This window comes from Hemitrygon akajei, chromosome 19 (genome assembly GCF_048418815.1).
Source record: "Hemitrygon akajei chromosome 19, sHemAka1.3, whole genome shotgun sequence".
Classification (NCBI taxonomy): Eukaryota; Metazoa; Chordata; class Chondrichthyes; order Myliobatiformes; family Dasyatidae; genus Hemitrygon; species Hemitrygon akajei.
In genome coordinates this window covers 59046637-59061142 of record NC_133142.1, presented here as the reverse complement: position 1 = coordinate 59061142, position 14506 = coordinate 59046637, and the positions used below count along the sequence as shown (strand labels likewise).

General features: G+C 46.2%; 1 protein-coding gene across 1 annotated transcript in view; it reads right to left on the bottom strand.

The window, feature by feature from the left end:
- Positions 1 to 14506, bottom strand: part of LOC140741968 (aminoacylase-1-like) — a 54291-nt gene that overhangs the window by 36948 nt on the left and 2837 nt on the right. The window contains exons 3-6 of the mRNA XM_073072590.1: positions 13430 to 13494; positions 1860 to 1964; positions 1681 to 1775; positions 99 to 175 (exon numbers count right to left, since the gene is read on the bottom strand). Of these exons, the coding sequence (XP_072928691.1) occupies positions 99 to 175; positions 1681 to 1775; positions 1860 to 1964; positions 13430 to 13494 (342 nt within the window). The remainder of the gene's footprint in view (positions 1 to 98; positions 176 to 1680; positions 1776 to 1859; positions 1965 to 13429; positions 13495 to 14506) is intronic.

Sequence of the window (14506 nt, the reverse complement as noted above, 5' to 3'; positions counted from 1 at the left end):
CACATTCCACAATCAGACAGCATGTTTTATCATTTTCAGATACACCATCACAATTATTAGAAGTCATGGCATCAAAAATTCTGAACTATATCTCGTACCAGGAACCATCGACAGGTGAATTGTCCGTGGAAACCTTCTGCCCTCTGATTTCAACCTTCGAATGGCCTCAATGTACCTGGAAGAAACAGGTGATAAGTGATTCAAAAATCTACTGGACTTGAAGCAAGATCAGAGTATTGTCTAAGCCACAACAAATGACGTCAGGGGTACCACTGTACGAATTCGGTGTGGGAAGGTGAAAGCATCAAAGTGGGAGGGGCCAGTGTACCTAAGGTCCATCATCATTCCCAGGACAGGTAGAGTTTGGACTAGATGCCCATGCGCTCTCCCTCCCACTCCTGTCCAATCTTGTCAACATACTCAGGTCGAAGCACATTCTAGCTGGATGCATTGTCCTTAGGTGTGAAGGAGTCACAGCACAAGATCAGAAAAAGCTACAGAGGATTGGAAACCCAACCAGCTCCATCACAGGCATCATTGAGGACGTCTTCAAAAGACGATGCCTCAAAAAGGCAACATCCGTCATGAAGAAGCCCACCCACCCAGAACGTACCTTCTTCTCATTACTACCATCCGGGAGGAGGCACAGGAGCCTCAAGACACACACTCAACATTTTAGGAACAGCTTCTTCCCCTCTGACACGAGATTTCTGAATGGACAAGGAGCCTATGAACACTACCTCAATTTTTTGTTCTTTTTTTTGCACTATTATTTTTTAAAATATATTTCTTATTATAATTTATAGTAAATTTTATGTATTCCATTGCACTTGTGCTCCAAAACAACAAATTTAATGACATATGTCAGTGATAATAAACCTGATTCTAATTCAAGGGTCCCAAAAGACAGCAGTAACCTTCATCCTATCCGTCCATCTCTTCCATGGCTTTTCAGTTATACTGTATGTTGAAAGGGCTGTGGAAAAAGCCTGTATTCAAACCGGATCACCACTGACCAATAAGCCAACAGCAGCTTAGCCCAAAATTAACATTGAAAACACTGAAAAGCTCTGAAGAAACAGACTGTTCTGATGAAAGGTATTCAACATGAAACATTGTTTCTTGCTCTACAGATGCTGCCTAACCTTTTGAGTATTTAGAACATGATCAGTTTTACATCAGGTTTGCAGCATTTACAGCTGAGTTTTGAATTCTCAAGTTGCTTTATCCAACTTCATTGCACGTTATGGAACTGGATCACAGCTGCTTACCAAACAGCTCAGAACTCATTTCCTATTTACAACCATGAATCAGCAATCAAGACTCGGAGGCCCAGCTGATTTTGCCCTCCTACCAATACAGCAACTTGATCTGCTCATTAGACAGAAAGGTTTACATGAGCTCAGTCTGAGAATCCAACAAGAAGCCCCAAGAACGGAGAATGCTTGACTTGAGTTACTCAGCAAGTGGGACAGCGCCCATTCTAATGAAACATCACTGGCCTGAAACATTAATTGCTTCTCTTCCCACAGCTGCAGACTACCCTGATGAACTATTCCAGCATTTTCTATTTTAATTTCAGATGTCCATCATCTGCAGCTTTTTGCTTCTCCACTACGAGAGACCCCTTCGTTTGCTTACATCACTACTAGTGCAGAGCACTCCGGTTGCTGAACTCACTGAATGGTCACACACTTCATGTCCTGAGTTCCTCGGCCATATATATTCCCTTCTTCATCCTTCTGGGCTGAAAACGGATCAAATTTCCAGTGCTCCTGTACATACAAGAGAGGAATAAGGTCAGCTCGTCACACCTTCCCACCCCGTGCAGACCCCATCTCTCTTCCCAGGTCATTCACCTCGAACACTGGAACCACGTCCATGTGGGAGTTGAGGAGGATAGATTTCAGCTTGGGGTCAGTCCCTTCCCAGGTGAGAATGAGGACTCTGCGGCCAGGACTAACCTGGGGAAGAAGAACAAGAACATTAGTGCTGGCTGTGCCCAGTAACAAGAACTTAACGTAGCACCTCTGACATAATCACACAGAAGAGTTCGGTAAGGTGGCAGTGGCTTCTCTGGAGTCAACAAAAGGAGCCATCGTCCCTTTTATGGTCACATGATCCTGCTAGGCACTAGAACTTAAAGTATCAGGTCTACCCCATCAGCAAGTTGCTCACTGGTGGAGAAAATGAAGCAGGTGCACGTCATGCTACTGCCTGCATTGAAGGAGGTGTACAGTCCAATATCAAGTGACCATCTTGGCTGCTATTCTTGTGCTTGCAAGACTCCTTCGGACATTGTTAATGTGGTTCGATTCACTGACGTATTGGCGGTGTGCAGGGGTGGATGGCAGGGGAGCTGCGAGGCCTCGGTCGTACCAATGACTAGGCCTCAAGCCACGGTGCTGCCTGTTTACAGCTGCCAGGAGAGAAGCATCAAAGCCAGTGTGCTCCACCGGGGGCAATGTGGTGTGGTATCCGGGCTGGAGTCGGTGCTGCCCCCCCCCCCCAGTGTTTGCTTGGCAGAAGACAAGCTGGATTAGGGTCAACTGCGGATTTCTGTGGTTCAGGTCTGGACTATTTTCTTGTGTGGCTCTATCTTATTGATATCTTACATGTGCTTACTACCTTGTCTGTGCTGTGTGTTCTTTGTACTGTGTGACTGTTCGTCCTGTGTCTTACACCTTGGTCCCAGAGTAACACTGTCTCGTTTGGCTGTTTTCATGGATATTCGTGTCCGGTTGAATGACAACTAAATTTGAATTGAATTGAAGAAAGGTACAGAGGTTTTGATGTACAGAGGGATCCCGAGGTCCAAGTCCATAGCTCCCTACAAGTGGTTGTACGGAAGGAGTGATAAAGAAGGCACGAAGTGAAGACGATTGGCAGGTAAGGAGAAGTGATAAGGGGGAGCTTGAGTAGGTAATTGAAGAAGAGGGATGGGGAGGGGTAAGGAGGAAAATTTACTGGACTTTGGAAAAATCAAAGTTCATGCCATCAGGTTGGAAACAATATGAGGTGTTGCTTCTCCAACATGAGAGTGGACTCATCATGGCAGAAGAGAAGGCCATGGACCAACTTCCTGCAAGTGGAAGAGGTGTTGCACCTGCCCGTTCACCTTCTCCCTCAGCTCATTCAGAGCCCCAGACAGTCCTTCCTAGTAAGGCAACACTTCACCTGGGAATCTGTTGGGACCACCTACTGTATGCGGAGCTCCTCTTCCATGGCCTCCTCTCTGCTTCCCCCTGGTGTCCCAACCCTTCCCTTTCTCCCATTGTTCACTTTCCTCTCCTATCAGATCCCTTCTTCTCCAGCCTTTGAGTTTTTCCACCTATCACCTCCGAAATTAATATTTCACACCTCCCCCTCAACTATCACCTTTTAATTTGTACTCCATTCCTCCACCCAGCTCTAAATGCCTCTAATATATCTGACTCTACCACCACTCCCAGAGGGCATTTCACACACCAACCAATATCTCTATAAGGAACTTACCTCTAACATTCTCCCCTATATTTTCCTCCAGTCACCTTAAAATATGGCCCCTTTTATAACTCATTTCCACCCTGGGGAAGGGTCTCAGGCTATCCACTCTATCCATGTCTCTTATCATCTTGTACACCTCTATCAGGTCACCTCTCATCTTCTTTCGCTCTAAAGAGAAAAGTCCTTGCTCACTCAACCAATCTGACTGACTGGCAGGAGGCAAAGAGTGGGAAAAAAAGGGACTTTTTCTAGTTGGCTGCCGGTGACTAGTGGTGTTCCGCAGGGGTTGGGATTGTTTCTTTTCACACTATCTGTCAATAATGGGGATCATAGAATTGATGACTTTGTGGCCAAGCTTGTAGACGAGGAAGCAGAAGGACTTGGACAGATTAGGAGAATGGTGCAGGAAGAGTACGGTCACGTACTTTGGTTCCTCACTCCCTCCCTTGCGGAGTCAGTGCAGATTGGCAACAACATTTTCTTCAGAGGATCAGAGTCAGCAACTTTACATTCTTCAGTGTTATCATTTCAGAGACCTGTCCCAGGCCCAGACATAAGTGCAACTACGAAGAAAGCATGACAGCACCTCTACTTCCTCGGGAATTATGAAGATTTGGCATGACATCTAAAACTCTGACAAACTTCTACAGATGTGTGGTGGAGAGTACATTGACTGGCTGCATCACAGCCTGGTATGGAAACACCAATGCCTTGAATGGAAAATCCTACAAAAGTTGTGGATACAGTCCAGTCCATCATGGGTAAAGCCCTTCCCACCATTGAGCACACCTACACAGAGCGTTGTCACAGAAAAGCAGCGTCCACCAGTCGGGACCCTCACCACACAGGGCATGCCCCCTTCTTGCAGCTGCCATCAGGAAGATGGTACAGGGTCCTCAAGAACACCAGGTTCAGGAACAGTTATCACCCCCCAACCAAAGGGGATAACTTCACTCAACTTCACTTGCCCCATCATTGAACTGTTCCCATAACCTATGGACTCACTTTCAAAGACTTTAAATCTCATGTTCTCAATATTTATTGCATATTTATTAATTATTATTATTATTATTTATTTTTGTATTTGTACAGTTTTAGACATTGGTTGAAAGCTCAAGTTGTTGTGGTGTTTCATAGATTCTGGTATGTTGTTATGCTATTATGGATTTATCAGGTATGCCCACAAGTAAACGAATCTCAGGGTTGTGTATGTACTTTGAATATAAATTTAATTTGAACTTTGGTAGAAGGAATGGCAACTGTAGAACCTACTACCAGTCTTTAACACAAAACATCCAAATTCCTTTGCCCACAGATGCTACTTGACCTCTGAGTTCCTTTGGCAGATTGTTTGTTCCACTAGTCTTTTAAGATTCTGTGTGTGATCAGCACTGTTCACCTGTTTAGGATTCTTTAAGTTTATGGAGCACTGCAACTGATAGTGTAGCCATTTGTGGCAGGTATATTGTGCCAGGACTGGACAGACAGACAGACATACTTTACTGATCCCGAGGGAAATTGACCGAAGACCACGGGACATGGGCAGGATCAGCACGTGGTGGGTTTTGGGTTATTCAAAACCCGATGGTGTCAGAAAGTAGCTGCTTCTGAACCTGGTGGTGTGGCCCCTTAAGACTTCTGTACCTCACACCTGACGACAGCAGTGAGAAGAGGACATGACCCGGAAGGTGAAGACCCACCCAGAGCTGACAGCCAAATGCACTTGCTTGTGTTTTACTGAGCAGGAGGCCATTCAGCACCTCAGAGTAATGCCAGCTCTCAGCTGAGCAATTCAATCAGTGCTGTTCCCCTCTCCTTATTTCTTTTCACACCTTCCCATCAATTCCCTTTTGATCCCTTTGCTACTTAATCTACAATAACCAACCCAGAGGTCTTTGGGATGTGGGAGGAGACCGAAGCACCCTGAATTGTCACAGGAAAGCAATGCAAATTCCAGATAGACAGCACTGGAGGCTGGCACTGAACCCTGGTCAGTGGACCTGGGGCTGTGAGGGCTGCAGTTGTACTAGCTGCACCCCTCTGTTATTCACCATCAACAGAAGACAGGTGAAAATCAGTAACTACCAGAAAGGAAACAACAGAAAGAATTATCAGGAAGTCATGGAGATTGTGGAGATAAATCTACGTTGGCCAGGTGATGAAAAGTTTTAAACATCAGGAGGACAATTTAGAGTTGGAGATGCTGATAGACTCCGTGCCGCATTCAAAGCCCAGGAATCGTAAGACATAGAGTGACATGGACAGGTGAGGAAGTCCAGGCCTCCACACTGTGCTCATAGGCCACACGAGACCAGATAATTGGCACACTCGGAGTTTGTCTGGAGTCACAGTTTCATCATCATCTAGGCCAGGAGTTGATCCTACAGACCAGAGCCTGACGGTTGATCTGAAGTCCGTAAACCGAACTGCGATGTCTACAGCCTGGAGGCCTGTCCTGGAGTTGGAAGTCTGCCACGTGTGCGTACGCAGGAGGGAGGAAACGGGCTGATCTTGCTACTGCTCATTGTGTTCTGTGTTGTTCTGCCAAGAATTGTAGGCATGTTATGTTGGCACTGGAATGTGTGGCAAAACTCGCAGGCTGCCCCAGCACACCCGAGTTTCTGTTGATTGTTAATGTAAATGATCCATTTGACTGCATGTTCCAATGTGCACGTAACAAACAAAATCCAAATCTGAACCTGGCCGGACTGGGTAAAGATAGTAGAGTTTCCTCTCCTCGGGAAGTTAATGGGCCAGATGAGATTTATCTCTATCAAGTAAACTGGTGATCATCATTTCTAATGGAATTTAAATTCTACAGCTGCCTTGGTGGAATTTGAACACAAATTTGCAGATTGTTGGTTCAGGTTTCTAAGTTATTGGTGTAAAAAGTGATTGGTATTCCTGAGGAGAACAGAAAGTTGTATTTTACAAAATTATACATAGTTATATAATTATGCATAATAATACATAACCCTTGGGAAGCCACGTCTAAAGTACTGATTAAGGTTGAGGTGATAGGCACATTGTGATAAAGATGAATTATACTGAAGTATCTTTCCTAAAAAAGTATGTATAGGCTACGGTAGAAGTTCAGCAAAGATTAACCAGACTGGTTCCAGGAGTGGCAGGTCTATCAATAGAGAAGTCGAGTGGAGTCGGTTTCTAAACTGAAAGGTATAGAACGTTGAGAGGTAACCTCACTGAAGGTGGCACCATGGTACATAGCTTTTGGCATGTTGGTCACCATCAGTCTGGGCTTTACATATAGGAGTTCAAAGTCACGTATGTCAGCATATACAACCCTGAGATTGAGTTGGGACGTTACAGTTACACAAGATGTTGGTGAGGCATATTGTGTTCAGTTTTTGTTATGTTGCTATTGTAAAAATGTTATTAAACTAGAAAGAATACAGAAAAACTTTACCAGGAAGTTGCCAGAATTCAAGGGACCAATTTATGGCAAGAGTTTGAGCAGGCTAGGACTATTCCTGAGCAAAGAGTGGGCAGTGATCTTCTAAATGTATAAACTCATGAAGGGCATAGATAGGGTTAATGCACAGTCTTCTCTCCCCAGTTGAAGTGTTACATACCCCGTGGGTATCTTGTGACTGTCTCATGACCATGATGTAATTGAGTATCTGGTGAGCATGATGTAATGGTCTTGTGGTGGTGGGGTGATGTAATTTCCTGCCAGTGTGAGGTCACGTGATGTAATTTTCCCACCAGTGAGAGGTCATGTGATGGCCTGTTTTCAACAGGTATAAAACGGGAAAGCCTTGCTGTGATGCAGATTAGTTCGTTGTTTAATTCATTAGTTACTCCATTATGCTGCGTATTCGTCTCATGACGCATTTTTGTTTTAAAGTGGAGTTTTACTTTCTATCTTAAGTCTCAAAGGTTATTGACAGCAGTTTCGCCACAACGCTGCCGGTTTTAGTCCAGTCGGAGAGTGAAGAATTTACTGAAGTACGAAAACCCGAAGGATCGAGAAAAGTTGGTGTTGTCGGTAGTAATACAGGATCGACCTTATTTCATCTTCGTTCAAGGAGGTAGTAACCTGCATTGTGAAAGCAGAAAGGGCTGGGCACAGCGTTATACGCGAAGACAAAGGTCGGTGCCTTTAAGCCGTTTTTATTTCCTTCGTTGCAAATCCTTCGGGCAAGGCATATTTTGGCTGGGATCAGCAGTAATGTCACGTCATTGAGGAATTCATTACTTCAGGAAAGTTTCTCCTAATTGACTTCATAAATCACTTGGACTTTTGCATTTACCACTTTAAGAACTGTTCGAGATGCCATATGGCAGTTAACTTCCGGTTAAGTTAGTCATTTGTTTACTTTTCATTTTTATTGAGCAGAGTTTAATAAATGTTTTATTTGTTTATAAAAAACCTGTCTCAATTTTATATTCATTGTTGCCATATCATAATCAACAACTAGAAGCCACAGGTTAAAGGGGAGGAGAGCTTTAACAGGAACCTGGGAGGTAACTTTTTCACTCAGTGGTCTGTATATTGTTATGACCTCGGCCCCCTCCTTTGTGAGAATCGCAAGAGCCCTAGTCAAGGGGGGGTCAACTGACCCAAGACGGGGAGAGACGTGCTGAATAGACACAGGAAATGGGAGAGAGAGAGGGAGACGTGCGGAAGACCACGTTCTCCCGAGAAGCAGAATAAAGGCGATATTGACTATTGTCTCATGAAGACCACGTGAAAAGCCCTCGGGCAAAGTGGGCTGGTTGAGAGAGAGATCACATCACCTGCAACCTGATTGACACCTGCGATCCCGTGAAGAAGTATAAAGGAGGGTCTGAGGGGGGGGACAACCCTCAGACGCACCAAGGAGACACCAAGGAAGCACGATACCAATTCCCGTGGGAGCAGGAAACCATTTTGAAGGAAGCCACGTGCGTTAAGATTCCAAATTTTGAATCTGTGGCTAGAACCAATGGAAGACCGCTTTTAACTAACAACGGGGAAGCCTGCTCCCCTGATTCCAAGGATTTGCTCTGTAAAGACAACGGGCAAGTGTTTATCCTTTCTCAACCATCTCTCTCTCTCCACAACGTGAAACCCCAGCGGTTCCCAAAGGGGAAAAGCCTGCAGACTTCTGAGTGACTCTTTATATTTCAATTGGACTCAGTATTACCCCCTAGACAACTATAGAGCTTATTTCTGATTGATTATTATTACACCGGTGTTTTAGATTGAGTTTTGACGATGTATATGATCTGAATGTTTTGTATTAACCATACGTTTGTGCCCCTTTTTGAATAAAACGTTTGAAAATAGTAGCATCCGACTCAGCTGATCCCGCTATCTTTGCTGGTAAGTTACCTGGTTACGAGGTTACGTAACAAGTGGGGTTCTTGTCCCGGATTTGAAACCAAAGGGGAGGGTCAGTAAATAGGGCTGTAAGTCCAAACTTAAATCTGGTTACGCAGGTAGCCAGACAGGAAACCAGCAAAGATGGATGTGGATGAATTTACGAGAAACCCGACGGTAGAGGCGCTAGGGAAGGCTACAAAATCAGACTTGGTAAATTTGGCGCAGGCGTTAGACCTCACAGCGGTGAAGCCAGCAATGAAAAAGCAGGAAGTGCAAAGGGTCATACAACAGTATTACGTTGGGAAGAAGGTGTTTGCAGCTGAGGATTTGGAAATTATCCCCGAAAAGAGATTAGCGAGTGGGACAGATCAGGCAGAGTTGGAGAAAGCAAGGTTGGACCATGATCTTAAAGTAAAGCAGCTAGAAGCAGCTGAAAAGGCAGAGGAAAGAGCTGCAAAGGCAAAGGCTGAGGAACGAGCTGCAAAGGCAAAGGAAAAGGCTGAGGAAAGAGAGCATATGTTCAAACTAAAGGAATTAGAGATGAAACGGGTCATGAGCTCCAGCTAAAGCAGCTAGAAGCAGAAGCAGAAGAGAAAGAGAAACAAAGGAGCCATGAATTGGAGCTGGACAGGCGAAAGCAAGAGTGAAGAGCTCAAGGGCAAGAGAGAGAGGAGGGGTTTGATGTTAGTCGGGCGTTGAGGTTGGTCCCCCCGTTCGAGGAGATGGATGTTGATAGTTATTTCTTGCTTTTTGAGAAGGTGGCAGTGAATCAGAAGTGGCCCAGAGAGCAGTGGGTGGTGTTGTTACAAAGTGTGTTACGAGGGAAAGCACAGCGGGTATATGCCGCGTTGCCCCCGGAAAGGGAAGGGAGTTATGACCAAGTAAAGGAGGCCATTCTCCGAGGTTACGAGTTAGTACCTGAGGCGTATAGACAAAGGTTCCAAAATTTAAGGAAAGGGTGGAATCAAACATATACCGAGCTAGCCCATGAGAAGGGTGTGCTCTTGGACCGTTGGTGCACCGCGGAAAAGGTGGCCGAGAACTATGGGCGTATCAGGGAGTTATTTTTGATTGAGGAATTTAAAGGTTGTGTTCCAGAAGAGATCCGAATGTATTTAAATGAGAGGTCGAATCAGTCCATCTCAGAACTTGCTAGGTTCGCAGATGAATATGCCCTAACCCACAAGCCAAAGTTTTCCTCGCCAAAAAGTTACCCGAGAGACTGTCGGAACGGCAGGGAAAGCCCGCCGGCTGAGGCGGAGATCCCGCCGGGAGCTAGCAGAAAAAGTGAGGATAACAGACAGGAAACCTGGAGACCCCCTGGTTTAACCTGCTTTAATTGTGGGAAGGTGGGTCATATCGCATCAAAATGCTTTGCTCCGAGAAAGGAGCCAGAGAGGGAGAGAGCAGCGATCCCTATCGGGCGTGCAGTGGTAATCAGGAAATCAACAAGAGGGCCCCAGGTAGATGGAATACAGGAGGGGCGGGAGACATTTAGTTCCGAAGGAACCGTGTCTTTGAAGGAAGGGGACCCCCCCATCCCCGTACGAATTTGGAGAGACACGGGGGCGGAGCTATCATTAATTAGCTGTAACGTGTTACCCTTCGGACCTCCGACGGGCGAGGTAGCCCTGAGAGGCCTAGGGAACTGGATCGAAGTAGTGCCTTTGCATAGGGTCCTTCTCGATTGCGAGTTGGTGTCGGGACCTGTGGAACTAGGAGTCCTGCCGGAGTTACCGGGGGAGGGCGTGGACCTCCTTTTGGGTAATGACCTCGCGGGTGGGAAGATGGGAACCGCCCTGATAGTTGAGGCCCCGCCCATGGAGTCCCCGAGCTATCCCGCATGCGCGGACACTTGCAGCCTGTCGAGAAAAGCAGCTGAGAACCAGAGCAGTTTAAATCGGGCCAGTAGTGAATTGGCCAAGACGTTTTTACCGACCCTATACCACAAGGGTTCAGAGGGTGGTAAAACAGAAAGTAGTAAAGTGAAAGGGGGTAAGGGTGAGGAGATAGCCCCCCCCCTTAGTGAAGAGAAAGGTCCTAGAGGTAGGAAATAAAGATGAGAAACGGATAAAGCTGTTAAAAGGTCCAGAGTTGGACATGGTTGATCTGTCTGGTTTGGCAGAATTGTTTGGAGAAGTTGAGAGTTCTAAAGGTGTTCCCGATGGTCCCGAGAATGAAATGAGGGCAGTCTTAGAGAGGAAGGGTATCCTTGCTGTGGAGAAGTCAGCTGGAATGGCCGAGGAGGTTGTTTCAGCTCGCACGGTTGCACCTTCCCCAACGGGGGGCTGCCTAGAGAGTAGCTGGAAGGATCGGGGGATGTTAGAATTTGAAAAAGGTACGGGTGTTGAAAGCCTGGAAGAGGCCAATGTCCCGTATGAGTGTGTCCAAGATGGGGATGCACGTGGTGCTGAACCTAGTCACGGAGCTCAGGAAAAAGCTGAGGTATTTGACTCAGCTGGACAAGACGGCCGTCCTTTTGGATCAGATAGGCTTGGTTCAGGGAAAAAAGGGTTAACCTTGGGGAGTGCGAGTCCCCAGAGGGTTGTGCTGAGGGGAGTGTTCAGAGTTAATGTGGAGTTTATGAATGGGGAGATAACTGTTGTTGTGGGGGAGAACGGTAAATCTGTAGTTCCCAACTCGAAGGGAAAAAGGTTAAAGTCTAAAATGATGCCTACGCACTGATTACGGGTTGATTTGGAATGTAAAGGTGCCTCACACGCTATTGTTATTCAAGAAAGCGCTGCGAGGAAGCCAAAATTTAAATGCGGCCAGGGGGAAAGGTTCGCCCTGAAACACATCAGCCTGTATGGTCTTGGCAGAAGGGCTAACTACCTGGGTGGACGCGGAGTTAAGAGCATAAACCTTGTGGGAAGGAAAGGCGGGAGAGTACCTTGCCAAATTACTCGCAGTCCCCACGGGGGGACTCACCGGGAAAAGGCGATGGGTAATAGAAATGCCCTTTGTAAATCACAACGCCGGTTGTACGGGTTCGCGCCAAAGCCTGTGAATAATAAAGACCACCCCTTGGGAGACCTGCCGGTGAAATACCACGACCGAAACGATTAGTATTTGTATAAACTTTTGTAGATGCACCTAAGCTAAGATCACACCTCCTTAGTTATGTTGCTGAAGAAAGCAAATAAATAAGGTGGTTATTGAGCTGAAGTTTGATGCTACCAGACTTTAGTATGGCACGTGAGGTTAAGGTATTAAAGAAAGGGGCACTGTACTTGTTACCTGTTTAGATACTGACTTGAATGTATAACAGTAGTACTCTGTGAAGAGAAAAGCTTGTGTAGTATGTAGATTCAAAAAAAAAAGTCCTGTACCAACCTGTTTTTAACCACTGGTAAAAAACCTGCTATGGGGGGGAGGTGTTATGACCTCGGCCCCCTCCTTTGTGAGAATCGCAAGAGCCCTAGTCAAGGGGGGGGGTCAACTGACCCAAGACGGGGAGAGACGTGCTGAATAGACACAGGAAATGGGAGAGAGAGAGGGAGACGTGCGGAAGACCACGTTCTCCCAAGAAGCAGAATAAAGGCGATATTGACTATTGTCTCATGAAGACCACGTGAAAAGCCCTCGGGCAAAGTGGGCTGGTTGAGAGAGAGATCGCATCACCTGCAACCTGATTGACACCTGCGATCCCGTGAAGAAGTATAAAGGAGGGTCTGAGGGGGGGACAACCCTCAGACGCACCAAGGAGACACCAAGGAAGCACGATACCGATTCCCGTGGGAGCGGGAAGCCATTTTGAAGGAAGCCACGTGCGTTAAGATTCCAAATTTTGAATCTGTGGCTGGAACCAAAGGAAGACCGCTTTTAACTAACAACGGGGAAGCCTGCTCCCCTGATTCCAAGGATTTGCTCTGTAAAGACAACGGGCAAGTGTTTATCCTTTCTCAACCATCTCTCTCTCTCCACAACGTGAAACCCCAGCGGTTCCCAAAAGGGAAAAGTCTGCAAACTTCTGAGTGACTCTTTATATTTCAATTGGACTCAGTATTACCCCCTAGACAACTATAGAGCTTATTTCTGATTGATTATTATTACACCGGTGTTTTAGATTGAGTTTTGACGATGTATATGATCTGAATGTTTTGTATTAACCATACGTTTGTGCCCCTTTTTGAATAAAACGTTTGAAAATAGTAGCATCCGACTCAGCTGATCCCGCTATCTTTGCTGGTAAGTTACCTGGTTACGAGGTTACATAACAAGATGGAACGAGCTGGCAGAGGAAGCGGCTGAGTCGTAGAGTACTACAGCACAAAAACTTCAGCCCGTCCAGTCTGTGCTAATCTACTAATCCCATCAACCTGCATCTGAACCATAGCCTGCCATACCCATCCCATCCATGGATTCCTCTTAAATGTTGAAATCAAACCCATAACCCCGACTTCTGCTGAGGCAGATTGGTGACTGACGGTAGAGAAAGCTCAAAGAGCAGATGGATTACTCCTGCTCCTATTCCATACGTTACCTCCAATAGTTGTAACACATCACCTTTCCCTTCCCTTCCCAAAATACATGCATGAACACAATCAAAACTCAGTCTTGTAAATCTGCTTTACAGTGATGGGCGGGGACAGTTAAAGAAAAATCTCTCACCTCAATCTTCGTACAGGGAAGACCCAGCTCTGTACCAAGCTTCTCAAGGAATTCAATGGCACCATCTGGAAAAAAACAGAGTACACAGTCTGTCCGGCAGTGCTCACAGACACAGTGCTTAACATGAAATGAGCAGCTCAGAGGCTGACTATCCTGACCCACCTCCTGAGAGTCCAAGGTCGTACCAACACCTACAAAGACAGGAATACTCTCCTGTAAGGTGAAGCTCAACACCAAGGCACAGTACTGCACTGAACGTTCACTCCGCAACATCTACAAGTTCAGTACGTCCACTTATACAACACCAGCAGCCTGACCACCCGGAACAAAAGCAGCTTCATCCTCCAGTGTCCAACAATCCACACTCGGAATATCGTGTTCAGTTCTGGCTGCCGCATTACAAGAAGGATGTGGAAATTTTAGAGAGAGTGCAGAGGCTATTTACCAGGGTGTTGCTTGGAACAGCATGCATATCTTTTGAGGATAGGTTAAGCAAACTAGAGTTCTGCTCTCTGGAGTAAATGAGAATGAGAGGTGACATGATAGAGCTGTACATGATGATAGATCACTGGGTAGCTGGAGACTTTTTCCCAGGGTGGAAATGGCCAATATAAGGGGCATAACTTTGGGGTGATCAGAGGAAAGTAAACGGCTGGGGGAGGGGGGGGGGGGATGTCAGAGGTATGTTTTTTTTTAACACACACAGAGAACACATTACCAGGGGTTTTGGTAGAGGCAGACACGTGCGTGTTTGATAGAAAAATGGAGGGCTACGTAGGAGGGAAGTGTTAGAGTGGGTTAAAAGCTTGGCACAACGTGGTGGACCAAAGTGCCTTTACTGGGCAGTAATGTTCAGTCAGCTCAAGCTGGATCTAGAGGCTGGGATTCTGTAAAAACCATCAACCACAATGATTCACAGAGTGTGAGAGAGAGTGAGAGTGAGTGTGAGAGAGCACGGGAGAGAGTGAGAGCAAGAGCGTGAGTGAATGAGTGAGTGTGAGAGTGCGAGAGAGCGCAAGAGAGCGTGAGACAGAGACAGAGCATTTGGAACCAGCAGTCTGCTGCTGTTCACAGTCA